This window comes from Auxenochlorella protothecoides, assembly GCF_000733215.1.
Source record: "Auxenochlorella protothecoides strain 0710 unplaced genomic scaffold scaffold55, whole genome shotgun sequence".
Lineage (NCBI taxonomy): Eukaryota > Viridiplantae > Chlorophyta > Trebouxiophyceae > Chlorellales > Chlorellaceae > Auxenochlorella > Auxenochlorella protothecoides.
In genome coordinates, this window is record NW_011934296.1 from 223,056 (window position 1) to 241,503 (window position 18,448).

At 64.0% G+C, this 18,448-nt stretch overlaps 4 protein-coding genes across 4 annotated transcripts in view; 3 read left to right on the forward strand and 1 right to left on the reverse strand.

Moving 5' to 3' along the window:
- Nucleotides 1-201: 201 nt before the first annotated feature.
- F751_4979 (SCY1-like protein 2) lies at nt 202-4,255 on the forward strand (the record flags this gene model as incomplete). Its single annotated transcript, XM_011401564.1, has 9 exons — nt 202-418; nt 601-614; nt 939-1,254; nt 1,400-1,518; nt 1,688-1,841; nt 2,002-2,147; nt 2,305-2,436; nt 2,674-3,378; nt 4,220-4,255. 9 exons carry the CDS (start codon nt 202-204, stop codon nt 4,253-4,255), a joined length of 1,839 nt encoding a protein of 612 aa, XP_011399866.1.
- A 1,421-nt stretch (nt 4,256-5,676) lies between these two features.
- Nucleotides 5,677-11,488, forward strand: F751_4980 (Calcium-dependent protein kinase 29; the record flags this gene model as incomplete). The annotated part of the gene is made up of 15 exons (XM_011401565.1): nt 5,677-5,807; nt 5,915-6,070; nt 6,274-6,473; nt 6,790-6,913; nt 7,110-7,198; nt 7,382-7,536; nt 7,765-7,878; nt 8,121-8,239; nt 8,347-8,407; nt 8,907-9,039; nt 9,210-9,388; nt 10,113-10,393; nt 10,663-10,826; nt 11,094-11,244; nt 11,458-11,488. The coding sequence occupies 15 exons, from the start codon at nt 5,677-5,679 to the stop codon at nt 11,486-11,488; spliced, it is 2,088 nt and encodes a 695-aa protein (XP_011399867.1).
- Nucleotides 11,489-11,938: 450 nt separating this feature from the next.
- F751_4981 (Trehalose-phosphate phosphatase) lies at nt 11,939-14,006 on the reverse strand (the record flags this gene model as incomplete). Its single annotated transcript, XM_011401566.1, has 6 exons — nt 11,939-12,216; nt 12,469-12,589; nt 12,805-12,986; nt 13,171-13,473; nt 13,587-13,674; nt 13,887-14,006. 6 exons carry the CDS (start codon nt 14,004-14,006, stop codon nt 11,939-11,941), a joined length of 1,092 nt encoding a protein of 363 aa, XP_011399868.1.
- A 1,931-nt stretch (nt 14,007-15,937) lies between these two features.
- Nucleotides 15,938-18,448, forward strand: part of F751_4982 (hypothetical protein) — a gene marked incomplete at both ends in the record, with an annotated part of 7,943 nt that continues 5,432 nt past the window's right edge. The window contains 6 exons of the mRNA XM_011401567.1: nt 15,938-16,054; nt 16,176-16,286; nt 16,525-16,613; nt 16,842-17,100; nt 17,434-17,530; nt 17,847-18,272. Coding sequence (XP_011399869.1) covers nt 15,938-16,054; nt 16,176-16,286; nt 16,525-16,613; nt 16,842-17,100; nt 17,434-17,530; nt 17,847-18,272 — 1,099 coding nt within the window. The remainder of the gene's footprint in view (nt 16,055-16,175; nt 16,287-16,524; nt 16,614-16,841; nt 17,101-17,433; nt 17,531-17,846; nt 18,273-18,448) is intronic.

Here is an 18,448-nt window from a genome sequence, read left to right on the forward strand (position 1 = left end):
ACACTTGAACGCCATGGCTCCCCCCGATGTAGTGGGGAGCGAACCGAGCTCGCCGAGAGCCCTGGAAGGGCGCAGTGATCACTGGCATTCACAGGAAAATCACCCCCGTTCAAGCCTCTCCAGAACTAGATCTCCTGGCTCCACGGCATGGCCTGCACTCCAATACGCTGTTCGCGTTGTCCTTAGGCAGCGTCGCCCGGGATGCAGGACAGCCTGCGCTCGCACCTGCGCTCTCTGGGCACGGTGCTGGGCCAGGCCACCAAGACCGCGACCAATGCGGCAATGGAGGTGTCTCGAGCCGTCGCGACGGAGGTTGGGGGGGCACGGTGCCTGCAGGACTATGCCCTCCAAGCCCAGGTCGCCACTGGTGGACCCCAGGGCCTGTGGAGGATCTACTCCGCCCAGGCCAAGAAATCAGGTGGGGCTGGATGTCTGAAGGCATATCAGAGTCATGTTTCGCCTTCCATACCTCTTCTGCGGTCTGCAGGGGTGTGTACCTCATGCTTCTTGTCTGACAGTCTACAGGCTGGTCAACCCCGCAAGGCCTGTGCAGCAGTGCACCAAGCTCATCCCAGGACCCCATCGCCCCCCGCCCCGAAGATGCCCCGTTTCAGGTGGTCAGTGCATGGATCCTCGACAAGCGGGCTCTCACGGAATCTGACGCGGGCGGCGGGGGGCGCCAGGGCGGCCTCACCCGCCCGTCCACAAAGAGACTGGAGGCCTTCCTGGAGCAATGCAGGCGGGATGTGCAGGTGACTTAATCATCAGAAGCTAGTTGTGTGGTCGCAGACTGTGATTCGTCCAACATTGCAGATTCTCTTGCGGCACTGCTGGTCTTCTGCTGGTTGTCTCTTTGCGCAAGGGTGGTTTGCGCAGTTCTCACCGCAGCGCCTGTCTGGGATGTCCACCTCTGCGCCCCTGCTTCCCGTTCCGCACAGCACCTGGCTAGACTGAAGCACCCACTGGTGCTGCGGCTCTTGTCGCCCCTGGAGGAAACGCGCACCCAGATGGTGTTTGTGACGGAGGCTGTGGTTACGTCGCTGGCAGACTATCTGGCTGCCTGCGAGGGTCCCCCACCGCCCCTGTCAGTGAGCCACCCAGGCAATCAGTCCAGCCCGTCCGCCGTGCGCATGAGTGAGCTGGAGCTGAAGCATGGCGTGCTGCAGATGGCTGACGCCATCCACTTCCTCCACTCTGGCGCCAGCATGGCACATCGCGGCATCTGCCCGCACGCCGTCTTCATTGCCCGAGCGGGTGGGGTGGCAGGGCCGTTCTTTGAGGGGGAAAGGTGGTAGGGCCACGGTGATCACGGGCACCCAGGGCTCCTCTGCTGGCGTCAGCGGCAGTCTCCTTCTTGATTGTTGCTTCTGTTCAGTTCCCTGCCCTTGATAAACTACAGGCGGCTGGAAGCTGGCATGTTTCGCCTTTGCCACGCCCTTGGACTTTCGAGACGGCGAGGCATCTGGTGGATTCGACTTCTCGGACCGTCACCCCTCAATGCTGGCCGCAGCCCTCAAGGTAAGATGGAGGTGCTGGCTTTTGCTAGACGTCAGTGGGGTATGTTGGGAGGGCTGAGGGCTTGAGCATACAGTGCCAGGTTGTTTGGGGCCGGCCGTTGCCTCTCTGCCTGCCAGGTCACCCGTCCATACGGACCCTCAATGGCCTCCTTGACACCCCAATCCCACAGCCATCGTTGGCATACTGCGCTCCGGAGTTGGTGGCGAGTGGCGCGGCCTCTGCGGGGGGCATGCTGTCGGCCTGCGACGCCTTCTCCATGGCTGCGCTCACCTACGAGCTCTTTGCACACAGACAGCTGCTCCCAGTAGGCTCGGACCTCATCAGTGAGTCGTCTGCTGGGCTTGAAGTAGTGGCCTGCGCATCGCAGCTGTCATCAGAAGGCATCACCTCAGAGTTTCCCGACTCTCTCCTGGTCCACCTTTGCTGCATCGCCATCCTGTGGCTCACCCCAGCAAGCCTCCTCTTCCCTCCACCACATCACAGCCTATGAGTCCTACATCCGATCGCTGACTCAGCGTGATCTCGACGGCGTGCCCATGGAGTTGTGGGGCCCGCTGCGAGGCATGCTGGCTCCCATCCCATCCGCTAGAACTCCTGTGGAAGCCTTCACCGCCAGCGCATACTTCCAGGTGGGCAGCACCTGTGCAAGGGGTTGGGGACAGGCGCAGAACGCTCCTGCAAGGCTCGGGGTTGCTGCTTGCCGGGGTGGCTCGCAGAGCGCCAATGACTCCGTGGCCACCCTGCACCAACATCTTAAACCCCCTCACGCCCCACTGGCCGCCGCAGGGCGACACTCGGCTGCGTGCCCTGAGGTTCCTGGGCACCCTGATGCAGCGGGAACCTGCGCAGAAGGCGGCCTTCTTCAAGGATCTGGAGACCATGCTGGGCAGCCTGGACGGCCGGGTGCTGCGGACCCTGGTGAGGGGAGGGACTGGATTTGGCTGGACGGCGGAGGGGTGTTGGCGTTTGCTCCCAAACGGTTCCTCCCAATGGCCTGCGTTGTCGCATCCATTCTAGAAACAAGGGCGCCACGGGTCCAGCTGCCCCGCTCGAGAGGCAAGGGGTGCCCACCTGTTTCCACCTTGCCTCGATCAGCATCCAACCCCGGTGTCCATCCAAACCTGACTCCCCCCCCTTTCCAATTCCACCCTCAAGGTCCTCCCTCCAGTGCTTGGGGAGCTGCACAACGCGGCCCTGGCCCCGACCCTGGTCCCCCTGGTCATGCGCCTGGTGGCGAGCCAGAGCCCCGAGGAGGCGGCGGAGGTGACGCTGCCCGCGCTGCGGCCGCTGGCCAGGGGCGCGACGGGTGCGACCCTGGGCGCGCTGGTGGCGGCCGCACCCGCGCTGCAGGCGGCGCTGCCCAGGGCCGCGGCCGCGGGGCTGGTACCCGGGCTGCTCGCGCGCGGCATGGCGCCCGAGGCCCCGACGGCGACGGCAGAGACCGCGGCACGCGGCGCGGCGGCCTTGGCCCCGCTGGCCCTGGACTTTGCCGGGCTCAAGGCGCTGGTGGTCCCCGCCGCGCGCGCGCTGTGCCTGTCCACCACCTCCGCCCCCGTGCGCGTTGCCGCGTTCGAGGTGCTGGCGGGTGCCGCGCCGCGGCTGGACGCGGGCGAGGCGGAGGCCACGCTGGCCGTGGCTGCGCGGGTCACCGCCGTGGACCGTAGCGCGCCAAGCGTGGCTGCCGCCGCCGCGCTGGGCGCCGCGCTGGCCCGCCAGCACGGGCCGGACCTGGCCGCGCGCTGCGTGCTGCCCATGCTCTGCCCGCTGCTGGTGGCGCCCAGCCTCAGCGCGGCGCAGCGCGCCGCGCTCATGCGCGCCGTGCGCGAGCTCCTCGCCGTCGTGGAGGGCGCCACCGACAAGGTGGGTGTGTGTGGGGGGGGGGGGGGGGAGGTATGGAAGGCGAGTGCTGCAAGTGGGCAGCCCGAGGTTCAGGGAAGAGGTGGTACGCTGGTCGACGATTGCTGTGCTGTGCCACGCGCTGTCCGCAGGCGCACTGTGAACGTTGGCAGTGGAGGGGTGGATGCATGGTTGAACTCGCTGGGAAACGGCTGTACGATTGCGTATTCCTTCCTGCTCATCGTCGCCCACCCCCTTACCGCCTGCTGCAGAATGGCAGCGTGGCCAGCGCTGCGCCGCACCACACCGGGAGCGCCCAGGCACGGCCAGGCCCGGCGAGTGCGATGCCCGCCATGGGAGCGGCAGACCCTGCAGACTGGCTGGCCGCCACCGACACCTCGCCCGCGGCGCCTGGCAGGACGGAACCCCAGCACCCCGCTCGGGCCTCCGTGCCACTCCCGCCGCCGCAGGAGCGGTGGGAGGGGTCTGGCGGGACGCTGTCGTCGCTGGGGTCCCTCTCCCTTGCCCCGATGGCGTCCAATCCCTCGCCCCGGCAGCGGGGAGCCCTGCCGTTGGCCCCACACCAGCCGCAGCAGGCCTACGCTGCCCGTGGCCAGAGCAGCCAGCCGTCACCATCACACAGTGATCCATTCACGGTCAAGCCGTCTGGGATCGCGACTCAGAGCAATGGCCGGCCTGTCGATCCTTTCGCTGCATTGCTGAGCAGCAGGGCTGCCAGTGTTGGGCGGGAGAATCCCGCAGGTGTCAAGCCGGCTCAGTCTGGGATCCAGCCACCAGGGCCTGCCCAGTCCCTGATTTAAATGCAGTCGATTGCCTTTGTGCACCCAATTGCCTCCAATCCAAGCCTAAAATGACCCTCGAGGCCCAGTACGCGCATTGAGATGATTGCATGCCATAAGACTCGGTGAAACAGTGAAAGTGCCCGGGGGTGCCATGGAGGTCTCGAGTTGGGAATGGGAGCAACAAACAGACACAGCCTGGCACAACATCTGGGAAAGCGGGTGTGCGCAGCCGTCACCTTGCAATCCAGCATGTGCAACAACCAGTACAACGAGATGTCTTCTCAAGCGCTCTCACTCATCTCGCATCATGGGCGACAGGGGTTCGCTCCCAGGCCCTCACCCAGACACGAGTCAGGATTCTTCCTCTGAGGGCCCTCTTCGCCCCGTCCCGCCACACTCTTCGCATCGGCACACGCCCCTACCCTGACAGCGCGAGCAGCGGTTGCTGGTGCGCCACTCCACGTCATCGGCCTTGCCTCCGGACACCAGGCTGGAGATCTTGTTGGCAGCATGCTGAATGGGGTTGGTGGGTTGCCGTGAACGAGGTCCCACCCCCGTGCCCTGCACAGGGAAAGGCGGAACGCTGAGGTGGTGCTGGATGGGGACGTGCTCCGTGGCATCCAGACACATGCCCCATTGCAGGGTGACTCCCAGCCCCACCCATTGCACCACACCTTGCACTGGGGGCATTGCACCTGGCCCTTTCCCTGACATGTGATGCAATGAGTCTGGCCCCGCTGAGCCCTCCAGGAGGCGGCCTGTGCGTTGGTGAATGGGAACCTGGGATGGGGAACTAGTGTGCATATATCTGGAACACCCTTATGAACCAGTCCCCCCATGCACTCACATTGAACAGCAGGCTGGCAGTCAGGCCACCCTGATGTGGCTTGTCGTGAGGCGCACCGCGTTCATCCTCCTGCGCGTTCAGCAGGGAGCTGCTAAGCGGACTGCATGTGCCGTGGAGGCATGAAGATCCAGAGCCCGTCAAGTGCCCGCTCGCAGTTGACCTTCGTAATGATGCCGGGCAAATACTCGCCTTCTTCGAGCTGTCCGCCTTCCCTTTCGCAAGGGCATACACCCGAGGCTTCCATGTGCGACAAGATGGTCTGCATGAGGGTCTGGGGGCTCGCGAGAAGTCCCGACGCACCCCATGTGGATCTTGGAAGGTGGTGTGATACCCATGCACACCCACTGTCATCACAGCTGTCCTCTCGGCGGCTATGCCTCCTTCATGCAGCTACTGAATGCACGATGCTTTTCCGACGGCGATCTACGTGTCGGAGGCGCAATGGATCCCGGCAGACGGCTATGTGCCCGATGTACAGCATGAAGGCCCATGATGTGGCGCGCACAAAACCCACATGTAGGTTCCGGGTGGTAGAAAACATTGCCCTTCTCTTTTGGAGCACTTGTTGATGCATAAACTGGTGTCGGCATCACCGATTTTCACCTGTGATACGAGATCATGGTCCAACCATCGATTTGATTGATAGGTTCGGGCACCCAGAAGTCTCCCACGATGAGGGTCGATATCTGGGACGTCAAACCCAAAGAGGACCTCGAGGCCCTCGACGCTGGGCTCCCAAAGAACTTTGATTCCCTGTTTGAACTCGGGGCGACCCTTGGAAAAGGGGGATTCGGCCTCGTGAGGTACTGGGGCGGCTGGGGGCCTGCCCTGCTCCTCCTCTACCCGCTCTCACCCTTGGCGTCGACCGCGACACCCCCACAACAGCAACCGATGCCTGGCGATGATGCAGGGTGGCCACCGAGAAGGCAACTGGTCAGGAGTATGCTTGCAAGAGCGTGTGCAAGCGGTTGAACATCCCCAACCTGTCTGCGGCGAAGCAGGCTGCACACATCGACAACATCAAGAGAGAGATTGCCATCCTCAAACGCCTGCGTGGAACCCTGAGGTACGATCTGGATGTGGAAATGGGGAGGGGACCACGGTGGCCCTGAGCTGGACCGGTGTGGGAGAGGGGAAGTGTGTCACTCGGATCGCCATACACGGGGCAGGCTTGGCTCGACAGGGTGCTGTCATGTTCGTTGCACGCTGGAGCCTGATGCAGACTCCATATGCTTCTGCGTCTCCGACCCACCCCCACCACACCGACAGTGTGGTGGTGTTCAAGGGCGCGTACGAGGATGATGAGGACATCCACATCCTGATGGAGCTGTGCCGGGGGGGGGAGCTGGAGCATGAGTTGGGACGGCGGCCCTACAGCGAGAAGCTCGTGGCGGGGTATATGCGATCCGTGCTGTACACCCTGGCTCAGTGCCACTCCCTGCACATCCTGCATCGAGACATCAAACCAGGTATGTTCCCAGGGTAGCAGTCCTGTGAGCCAGGCACTGGTGCTGATTGGTGTTGCACGGCTGAGTGCCTTTCAGGGCAGGGCTCTTCCATCAGGGTCCCCTCCTTCTGGGAATGGTGTGTAGTCAATCAGCTGGGAATGCATAAAAGACCTTGTCTGCTTGATATTATATTGCATTCCCAGACCCCGCACCTGCAAGATGTCGTAAATTTCCTGTTATGGAACAGCTGTGTGTTTCATAGAATTCAACCCAAACCTGATGTCCAGGGCATCGGGTTTTCATGCTTCCTCACAGATTTCCTATTGTATCCCCGCAGGCAATTTCATGCTCCTCACCACTGAGATCGACTCCCCCCTCAAGGCCATTGACTTTGGGCTGGCAGTCTTCTATGACCCCGCCAAGCTCCCCCGCACAGACCTCGGCCTGGAGGGAACGACATGGTGCGGATGCTGGACTTGACCTGCACTGCGCTGACGAGGATAGCGGGGAGCAGTTAGCTAAGCTGCCTGGTGCATGCTTCGTGCATCCGTCCCTGGTACGGCGCCGCACACTTGCCATGGGCTCCTCAGCCCCCCTCCCACCCCCCACCCCCACCCCACTTGGAAAAGCTCATTCAAGTTCCAATGCGGCCTGCAGGTTTATGGCACCAGAGACCCTGTCCTCTGATGTGTACCCCGCCTCAGATGTCTGGGCTGCTGGGGTCATGGCATATCAGCTTCTGAGTGGTGAGTCATCGCAGGGCGGGGCTGTAGGCAGGGCTAGGTCCCAAAGGAGGTTGACAGATCAGCCAAGCCCTGCCGGCAGGCTGTGGGCTTGGCATTGGCATGAAAGCCAACACCGTAGCCTCGCGAGTGGTACATCCAGGGACCTTCCATCACCCTCCCAACCTCCCCTCCTTCCTATTCCAGGGGTGCTCCCATTTAACGACCGACGGAACCCCAATTCACCCTCCCTGTCCCTCATTTGGAGGTCCATTCTGACGGACACTCCCTCCTTCACAACTTCTGCATGGAGCGAGGTCTCCGAGGAAGGCAAGGATTTTGTCAGGAAGCTGCTTGAAAAGGTGGGTCAGGGTATTGCGGTGAAGGTGTGATGCTTGCTGTCCCTTGTTGAAGAGGCATGCTCCACCTGCAGGGTCTCTCACGCACACCGTCGGAAACCCCTCATACATAGCTGCCCGCCTGTTCTTGAGATTTGGGGCGGGGGATTGTCAGCAGCAGCAGCGTGTCTCACCGTTCTGCTGTAATGCCCTCCTGGCTCAACCCCCCCACCCATTGCCGTTGTATTGCAGGACCACAAGAAGCGGCCGAGTGCAAAGGACATGCTGGGCCATGCCTGGCTCCAGTCCTCTTTTTACACAACCAATGCTCGGCCAATCTCCGCCTCCGTCGTACAACGTCTGCAGGTATGTGGTCGGCTGCCAGCCATCGGGACCAAGTCCCGCAGCGCTTCCGTCGCCCTGGGAGCAGGAACCCTCCCTTGACCCGGCAGTGCCGGGGTGCTGGGCGGCTGACACATTGAGCCGCCCTTGCACACACCAGCATGCCCTACAGCCTCTCTCTGCTGTGCGCCCCACCACAGCACAGCCCTGTCTCCGACTTCCTTGCCTCTGGCTGAGCCTCCCTCACACCCTTTTGCCGACCGCAGCGCTTCTCCCAGGCGCCCATGCTCAAGCGCAGCATCCTGGAGCTCATTGCCGCCGAGCTCCTGGAGGTGGCGCCGCCCCAACTCGACCCCTCCGTCCACGGCATGTCCAGCTACAGCAGGTGAGGGTGGGGGAGGGCGAGCTAGTTCCAGCGCGCACGAGCCTCACATCCTCTGGCTGAGCACCGTTCTGCGCTGTGCTCCCCAATGTCGCCCTGCCCCACTTGAGCAACGTCCGGGCAACTGCATCCCTCAGGGCCGCCAGCAAGGAGCCAGGCAAATCGGCAGAGGTCGGCGAGAGCGGGCCGGGCTTGGAGCCTGCGCTCAGCAGTCCGTCACCCAGCGGCGATGATCCTCAGAGCATTCTGAGCCGGGCCGACAGCCTCAGTGGCTCGTCCTCCCTCAGGGTACTGGTCGAGGCGATGGTCTGCATTGTGTGCTGCTGGCTTGCCGAGTGGTTATGAGGCAGGGGAAGTGCTTGCTTCCTTTGGGTGAGGCTCACAGCCTGTGCCCTTGTCACTTCCCACTTCCCACCCCAGCACCCACGTACTAGGAGACTGACAGTCCCGCTCGTTCCTCATTTCCAGCAGATCGTCGGCCGCAGTCAGTCTGTCCATGGGGGCAGGTTCTTCGCCCGCTCTCCCTCCAGCCAGGCGCTGTCGCTCCTGGTAGGTTGGCTGGAGAATATGAGTCGCTGAATCTCAGGCTGGCTCTTGCACTCGGTGTCGGGCTTGCAAACCCTAATGAGCATGCGTTCAAGAGTCCTTTTGGCCCCTCCTTCCCCCCCAGGCCAGCGCTCACGAGAAGAACCAGCGTGCACGTATGCGCGACGGCTCCGGCCCTCCCAGCAGCGAAGGAAGCGCGCATGGCGAGAAGGAGTACTGGAGAGTCCTCCGGGCCGCGTCGGAGCTGGCGCTCATGGGTAGGATACTGGCTCTCAGAAGGTCTTGTTTTGACGAGAGGGAGTTGGGGTTGTCGCACGGACAGCGATGTGTGTGTAGGAGATCATTTCGTCACAGCAATGGCATCGGGCCGTAGCGGGGTACGCTCGGCATGGATACCACTCCAACCCTGCCCAATTACCCCCTGCAGGCTCGCAGCACGGCAAGACCAAGGCGCTGGAGTACCTGCACACCCACCCCCGCTCCGAGGAGGAGATTGGCGAGCAGCGCAAGGCGGCCCGTCTCGCGCTGGACACCTCGACCCACGGCGGCAGCGACTACGACCGCCTGCTGCGGCGGCTGGAGGAGGAGAGCAAGCGGCCTGACAAGGTGGGCTCAGAGTGTGGGAGTGAGTGGGAAAACAGCTTCCCTGCAGAGTGCCAGCCTCGTCGCATCCTTGAACAACAGGGTAGGGAAGGGCAAGCGGCAGTTTTTGACAGCGCTCGCTCGCGACGCAAGGGCGCGTCCTAGCACGCCCCGCTGCGAACTCTCAGCACCCTGGTCTCACTTGCCGGTCCGTCCCACGCAGGCCGTCCTGGACCTGAGGGGGGGCATGCGTGGCTCGCGCAGCACCAGCAGCCTGGCCTCGCTGCACAAGCAGGAGAGGAAGGAGCGCCAGAAGCGGCCCGCCCCCTCCGACCCGCGGGCCGCGGCAGGGCCTGGGAGCCCTGTGGGGCGGCGGGGCGCGCCCGGGGTGCCGGTGTGGCCGGGCAGCGCGGGGGCGTCCCTGCCGGCCTCCATCCCGGAGGAGCCGGAGTCCGAGCAGGGCGGGCGGCGGCGTGGGGGCTCTGCGGCCCTGGCCGCTCTGGGTAGGCCCAGCCCCCCCGCCCGCCCGCAGGGCGGGGGCGAGGAGGATGTGGGCCACGCCCGGCGCGTGACCTTCAATGCGGAGCTGCCCAGCTACCACGCGGGCGGCGAGGCCGGGCCGGGGGCGGGCGACCGCCGTGCGGGGTCCTCGGAGTCCAACGCAGCGCCGGCTCCGGAGTCTGGTGCAGCGGCCCCTGGCCCCGCTGCGAGCGCAAGCCCCATTTCATCGTGGCCGGCGGGCACGCAGAGCCCAGGCGCTGCGCCGCCATCCTCGGTGGACCCGGGCGCGGTGACGGTGACCACGCCGGCGGAGCTGTCGCGCCTGATGCGTAAGATGCGGTTCCGCCCCGGCGAGGCGCTGTCGGCGGAGGCGCTGTGCGAGGCGCTGCACCGCCTGGGCTACCACCTGGAGCCCTCAGAGGTGAGCATGCTTCTGCGCGAGCTGGACCGCGACGCCGACGGCGCCATCCACCCCTCCGAGTTCGTGGCAAGTCAGCTGGACTGGGGTGCCATGCAGCAATCCAACAGGTATGGGGGACTTTGTTCCTTTTGGGGGGGGAGCGCGGTGCACATTGGGTGGGGCGAGGCTCGCAGACCTCTCAACCAGCGGGTGTGTGGTGGTCCTGTGGTGTGAGCGCAGTTGGTGGCCCCGGCCGCCCACGTCGCTCTGACATCGTGCAGACCAGCAGGCAGGCGCTGACCAGGAAAGCGGGGTGGAGCCGTGAAATCCGGCGCGCCATTCATACCCCCGCCCTATGCCCACCCCAAACCCACCCATAACCCACCCACACGCGCAGGGACTTGTGGCTGGAGTGTGCGCGCCGCGCTTTCTCGGGGCTGGACACCGACAAGGATGGGCGCGTGGACGCCGATGCGCTGCTGAGCGTGCTGCGCTCCAAGCTGCCGGCGGCCGAGGTGGACTACGCCGTGGAGCACGCGATGGTGGAGGCCGGGCACGCAGGTGCGCGCGCTCGCTTTGGGCGTGGAGTTGAGGAAGACGGTTTGAGTTGCGGAAGTATGTGGCGGGGCATGCGCGCAGGCGCTCTCGATCCTGGCAGGGGGGAGGGCGAGGAGGCGTGGGCCAAAACATGCGGACACGAGGCAGGGGCCTCCCGCTTCACAAGCGCCGGTGCAGGTCGACCTCGATGTGAGCACGTGACCTGCCATCCCCTCTCCACAAACCCTGTCAATACCCACCACCACCTCCACACACGCAAACCCCTGCCAGATGCGGACGACATGGACTTTGAGGGCTTCCTGCGACTGCTGCACATGGACGCCGGCGAGGCGTCGGATGCTCTGCACCTGTACGATGCGCGCATGCCCGCCGACTTGACCCCGGACCTGGACCCCACGGTGCACAACAACGGCTCCTTCGGGTGCGCGCTCCCGGATGAGCAGCCTGCGCTGCATGATGCACTGACTCGCTTTGGGGGAAGGATGGCGTGCGGATGGGGCCGGGCACGTGGGTGAGGGTGCTGGCTCCTTACTCAGGCCACTGGCCCTCCCGGCGAAGGATTCATGCAGGGCACGAGTGCCTGTGAGACATGCTCAAGCCCCACCACTCCCCCGGCCCCTTGCACGCAACGCAGTCGGTTGGACAGCATAGAGGAGGCGGCATGAGGCGGCGCTGCAGGATCCAGAAAGCCAACTCGCCCAAGCTCAACCAGGCAGCAGCCCAACACAGCAGCAGGGCTCCTGAGCGCTGCATGCCTGAATCCACCCCAGCACCTTGGCTGGCAAAGGCTACCCTGAAACTGTCACACTTGGCCCCACCCCCAACTTATGTGCGCATCAATTCGTTACCAGGGAGAGAGGTCTGCAGAGGGGACTGCAGGTATAGATGAGGACACAGGGACGTACCGCTCTGCTGTTAGAGCACACAGAGCTGGAGCATGATGAGAGGAAGGGAGGAGAGATGTCCGGCGGTGTCCAGGGAGGGCAGCGTTTCTCCATGCCTGTATCGGGACGGCGAGCGACTGCCCCTCTGGCACCTGCATGCTGCTTGGACCTTCACATTGACTGACTGACCGCTCAAGATACCTGGGGTGGGGGTGGTCGGGCCCAGCGGGGTCACCCCTGCGTGGGCGTCCGCGCCACGGGCGTCGGTGCCGTGGGCGTGCGGGGCGGGAGGCCCGGCATGGCGGCGGCGGCAGTGGGCCGGGCGGCGATGTGCCATCCCTTGCAGGAGCGCTTGGACTGCCACGCGTTGGCGCCACTCCGCCCCCACGTCACCAGCTTCTCGAGGAAGGCCACCACATCCGAGGGGCTGTGCAGGGACCAGGACGCCGCGGTGGGCTTGGCGTGGGTGCTGACCAGGATGCCGCAGCCCAGGCCGCGCTCCGCGAGCACTGCGCAGGAGGGGGTGGGAGTTTGAGGCGGGATCAAAGGAAGCTGCGCGTCCTGCAGGCTGGGAGTCGCGACCGCAGGTTTCTGCCCAGGCAGGCAAGGGTTCCGGTGCTGTGCCAGCTCGTCCACATGAGTGTGGCAGCTGGGGCAGGGACCTGATGCCCAAATGGCACTCCGAGGGGCGGCCCACGGGTGAGGGTTGGCTCCCGCAATGTCCAGGGCCCCCCTTCCCCCCCCTCCCCATGCCAGCTCACCCTTGAACGCGTCCTCGTCGGTGCGATCGTCGCCGATGTACAGGGCAAAGACCTGCTCCGCATCGGCAAGTTCCATGCACCCCAGGAGGTGAATCAGCGCCGTGCCCTTGTCCCACTCCAACTGCATGAGCAATGGGTGTGCGGTGGTGGAGTCAAGGTGCACACACATGAATGTGTGTAGTAAGGCACAGACCGCTGCTGTCGATCCGGGGTGGGCACTGGCTGGGCATGGGATGCTGATACGGGCAGGCCCCAGGGATGAAGAGCCATGCCCCTCCCGACTTGAAAGGGCCAAAGACGCCCACCCACCCCGTGCCTCGCCACCGGTGCCCCCACCTTTGGCCTGATTTCGAGGACCTTGCGGCCCCGGGTCATGCGCAGCTGGTCGGAGCGGGAGGCCACCGCCGCCTCCACCAGGCCCAGGATTGGCGGAAAGGAGTGGGCATCGCAGTTGCGGAAGTGCACGCTGAGGCAGAAGGTGTTGTTCTCCACCACGGCCCCGGGAAAGGGTCTCACGGCTGCGCGGCACGGGGGGAGCTGGGTGACGAGGACGCCAAGCGCAGCGTGTTTATCATCACCCAGGTTCCAGAACAGTGGATTGCAGCATCCATCCCTTCCCGGCGAGACCTGCCCTGCCTGCACCCATTTCATGGTGTCGCCTCCTCCTGGCCCGCTCCTGCCCCCTTCCCCCCTTGAACTCACCCTCCTCCAGCTCTTCGCAGAGCGTGGCCATGACGGGCTGAAAAGCGGCAGCGGGCTGGAAGGCGACCTGGTCCTCCCAGGTCGCCGCCCCCGCCGTGGCCCCTGGCGCGGGTCCTGTGATGTCCATGCCGTGGCTGCCAGCGTAGAAGAGCTCTGCCAGCTGGACAAAGGACTGGACCTTCAGTCGGCTGCGCCCCGACACGATGGCAGAGGGGAACAGCTCGGCCAGCCGCCGCACGACGCCACGGGTCGACTCCGACATGGTCGCCGCTTCGGGGTTGGACACGATGGGCGTCAGCGTCCCTGCGAGGGGGGGTGGATGAGGCGGATGTGACGCCTCTGGATGGGCGCTGCGTGTCCAGGCGACCCCCAGCACCTCACAGGCACAGACTCCTTCCCCCTCCCACCGTCCCCACCATCATAATCAAGGAAGACAGTGACGAGCTTGCCGGCAGCCTGACGCATGAGGCTGTCGAATTGCTGGATGGGGCATGGATGCTCCGCCTGAGAAGGGTCGATTGTGGGTGGAAGGAGGGCGGATGGAGGGGGGCAGGATTGCTGCTGAGGCTTAGAAAACCGCAATTCAACCCCTCTGGCCCTCTACCACCCTGCCGGTACTGGCTGGTGCCATCAATGGTTGTGCACGGGCTGCACATCAGGTACATCTCACGGACATTGCCATGGCCACGCCACTACGTCCCCTCACCGCCTCTCACCTTCCACGCATTGTACGCAGGGCTGATGGAGGCAGCAGAACCCTCCAGGCATGCTGTCAATATTCCATCGCTGGGCGAGGCCTCCAGGTCATCTTTGAGCTCAAAAGATATCCGGGACATTCCCATGCCCACGCTCCTTGGCTCGGGGTTCGACGTCACAACTCCGGCCGAAGAACCCTGGGCTCCGCCTGACTCCAGCCTAACCCTGGACTCGCCACACTGGAGGGAGGGCTTCTTCCCCGGTCCGATGTCACGACCGATGCCTGAATGCTCGGCTCTAGATGCGGAACAGCGATGCTGAAGGGACGACCTCCAATCAGCCGAGATCCGATTATTAAAAAACGATGTGTTGGGTGTGAAACGGGGAGCTCGAATGGACGACTGGGCACCGCCTCTTCTCGCCCTAATCGCGCTCTTAGGAGTGGTCGACGATAAATTTGCAAAGGGCCGTCATCATGCTGTCAGTCCGCGGCCTTGTCAGCTGCAATCAGATGCTGCGCCATTTTGCTTCAGCTCTCAAGTCGTGAGATCGGGCTTCCCGCTCAAAAGAGGCATGGTGCCTGACCCCCTCCTGCCCCTCATCTAAAACAGGGACGTTTTCCCACAGATTGAGATCACAACAGGTGCTATTGGAGCCAGACTTACATGTCTTATAATTTAGGGATGCAGGCTATCGTCATGTTTGTATTTCTTCTCAGATGTACGAGATATCCTCAAGCAAACTCGGTGACCAACTGCTCAGAGGAATTGAATAACGGTCTCGTCAAATCAAGATCGACCATGCAGGGCTCGCATCTAAGCTCAGCATTCTCTGAGAGATCACTGGCGTGATGGAAGCGATCCTCTCTGAGAAAACACGGCGTATGCTTCGCACGAGCCGAAGATATGCCGCTAGCGGGCTTGCGCCGGTTGCACAGCTGCTTCCCGCACGCGGGATCTGACTGGCGCAGTTGGTTGCCTCGATCGGCGAACCAGAGGGGGTGGGGGGGGTGGGAGGGCGGGAGAAGACGATACAGGGGGTCCACCAAATGCAGTGGGACGAAGTGCATTCTCAAAAAAGCACTTGGTCAGCATCAGCATGTTGGCCGCTCCGTTGACGTCGCGGTTGACAACATGGACTCTGCAGCCCTTGTTGACACACCGCTTCGTGTCCCACACATCCACCAGCTTCTCCTTGCCGTTGCGCACCCGCACGTACTGGTGGGAGTGCAGGGTGGCGTGACAGGCGCAGCACAGCTTTGATGACCTGTGCTCGTCAACCACCACCACCCTGCACACCCGCCGCAGGCGCCGCAAGAAGCGGATCCAGGGCCCCGGCGGGGGCCCCCGCATGATGCCCCCTCTGTCCTGGGCCGACCAGTTGCCCACGCCCACGACGGTGGTCATGCCGGGGGGGGCGCGGAACTGCTCCGCCAGTCGGGTGATTGCCCGCTCCCTGCCGACGTAGGCCTGGTGCCGCAGCTTCCGGAATGGCTGCTTGTCCCGGTGCCAGGCCAGGCCCTCTCGCAGGTCTGGGACGATCTTTACGACCCGCGACAGGAGCACCTGTCGAAACGAGGGGTGCTGCAGCCTTGAGCTCGAATCGAGCGCCTGGTATGTATGCTCTGGCTATTGATACTTCCCCGCAGCAGTGGCGATTGAACTCCCAAGGGATATTGAAAGTTGTAAATTATACGCAGTCGGGCGATGGATGCCCCAAAGCTGGAATTTTCATGACCTTGAGATAGCGTATTGGCGTCTTCCTCAAATTCCGATCTTGGTCCACGTGCCTGCGGCCCCCGGAGCTGCTGCGGCCCCCCTCGGATGGCGCTACCCGCATTGCGCGCACTTTGCGATCGCAATAATCACCTCAGCCAGGCATTAAAAAATTGTGCTATGCAACAGAAGACGGCTGACGTGTAAGGAAGCGGGGCTCGCTAGCCCTGGCGGGTTCTCACTCAGCCCAAGACTGCGTGTGCAGGGCCAGGGTCAGGGCCCCGCAATAGCAGCGTCTCAGCGGCCGGTATCCTCCCGTCAGGCTATCCCTGATGGAAAGACCGCGCCTGCAGGGAATGACGGGATGGCGCGTGGCAGTTGTATGCCTTGCCTTGGGATTCGCCTTCACGGGGCCGTTGCTCGTGTACCGCTTCCTGGACGCGACACAAACGACCGTGGGCGCCCAGCAGAAGGTGAGGGTGGGGTGGATGCGGAGTCCGAGTCGGTGTGCTGTCAGCTCAAATTCACGGTGAATCAGCCACGGACCTCGGCAACCCCATGCGACCCTTGCACCCCCCGGGCCCTCCTTGGCAGCTCGTGGAGTCACTGAGACAGATGGTTAGGGAACTGCACGCCGACCATGCTCTCGGCGACATCGCGTTCGATAAAAGCGCACGGAGCGCGCTGGATGAGATGCAGGCTGTGGTGAGCTGCTGGGGGGGACGTCACTTGTGTTTGGGCCTGGGAGTCGGGCATCGTGCGTTCCAATCTTGTATTTGGCGGTCATCGCTGGGTCGGGTGCCGCGGAGGACAGTCCTCCATTGGACCCTTGCTGGCTGTCCGCCATCCCCCGTGACATTCCCCGTTCCCATCAACATCTTGGGGATTGCACAATACCTGCTCAACTCCTTGCTCCCCACACCCCTTTGGTCCCACTCATCAGGTGAAGGAGCTTCGGGAAAACATCGACAGCAGCGTGGTTTCTCTCTCCAAGTCGCAGACCACCTTTGAGAGCATGGCCGGCGACATCCAGTCAGAGCTGGCAAGTTTTGGGCGCGCTGGGGCCCTGCATGGCTGATGCCTTGTACCAGGACCTTGGATCGGGCACCCAGGGACTCTCAAATAATGGTGGAGACTGAGGTGGAGACCCCTGACCTGCCGCCCCCTTCTCCCGGGTGTTGTATCCCCCCCGCCCAGCACGCTATGTTTCATCCCCCGGGACCCACACCTCCACTCACTCTCCCTCCCACCCAAGCAGAGGAAGGGCCAGCGTCGCTTCTTCCCCCATGACCGGCTGTCGGAGAAGGGGGTGGCGGTATTCTCGGTGAAGGATGAGGGCACCTACGCCGCCTCGCCCTCCATCACCCGCCTGGACTCGGGGCGCCTCCTCTCGGTGCTGGAGCGGTCCATCTCCTGGGGCACCAACGAGGATGTGGCCACCAAGCTGGTCTTCGCCTCCGACAACGGAGGGCTGACCTGGGCGCAGGTGGGCACCATCCACCCCATGAACTGGCCGCAGGTGAGGGGGAATGGCTGGAGGGTGGGGCCGGGGGGTCGTTTACGAGTCCACAACCGGGGTTTGTTGGGGAAGGGCTGTACCTGGGGGCCGGGCGTCGATGGTGACGGTGGGTTAAGGAGTCCCTGTCCGGATGGGACGGCAGTGCACTCCTTGCTGGTTTCTGGAATGGTGCAGGGAGGGTGCCAGGCGGTCCTCGTGGATGCCCCAAGGCATGGCCTGCCGGCGCCCCAGGCATTGACTTTGGCACTGCCCTGCCCATCCCAGCCCCTGTCCGCGGAGGAACTGCAATACACCACACGCTCCCCCCCCTGTCCCCTCACCCCGCCGATGCAGATTTTCAGGTGCAAGAGCGGCGTGTATGTCGTGGGCACGGAGCGCCACTTCTCCCAGGACAACAACCTGATCATCTCGCGCATGCTGGACGACACGGGTGTGCGGGAGAGAGTGGGGGTTGTGCGGTGAGATGTGGGGTCCCGACGGAGTGGCGCTCAGCAGCGTCTTGACAGAGTGCAGAGGCTAGCCTCGTTGGGGGTCAAGGGGGTCCCCCCTGCATTGGCAGCCAGTGCCCAGGCCAGATTAATTCTCGCGGCAAATCACTACCACACCTTGGTCTCCACTTCCCATCGGGCCGTTGCTCGTCACGCAATACAACGATTTTCATCGTGTCGCCCCCAAGGCAACAACAAGAATACGCCTCAGTCCACCCCCCGGCCACCACACACATCTACCCCATGCACCGCCTGCAGGCGCGACCTGGTCCGCCCCCACCAAGATCACAAGTGGGTGGAGCGTGGTGTCTGCCAACACGGGCGTGGACGTGAGCGGCGGGCGGGTGACCAAGACCTTCGAGGTCATCCCCTCCATGGCCGTCCCCGTGACCTCCAGCGTGCTGCGGGAGGACGTGACGCTGCCCCTCCGCGGCGGTCCGCGCTCCCACTCCTGGCAGCACGCGCCGGTGCTGGAGCTGCCTGTGGCCAGCGCCGCTGGCTTCGTGCCCTTCACCCTGGTCCAGGTCGCGCGCGCGGAGCCGGAGGGCCACCCCTTCTTCTTCCGCATTCTGGAGGCCGACGCCGAGGCGGGGGTGCTGACGGTGCGTCTGGAGCGCTTCAACCACTACTGGGCCAGGGTCCCGGTCCTGCTCGCCAAGGGCCAGAACGTAACCGTTGGGTCGGGTGAGTTCTAGAAGGGGGGGGGGCGGGGGCGCGCGGAGCCGGAGGGCCACCCCTTCTTCTTCCGCATTCTGGAGGCCGACGCCGAGGCGGGGGTGCTGACGGTGCGTCTGGAGCGCTTCAACCACTACTGGGCCAGGGTCCCGGTCCTGCTCGCCAAGGGCCAGAACGTAACCGTT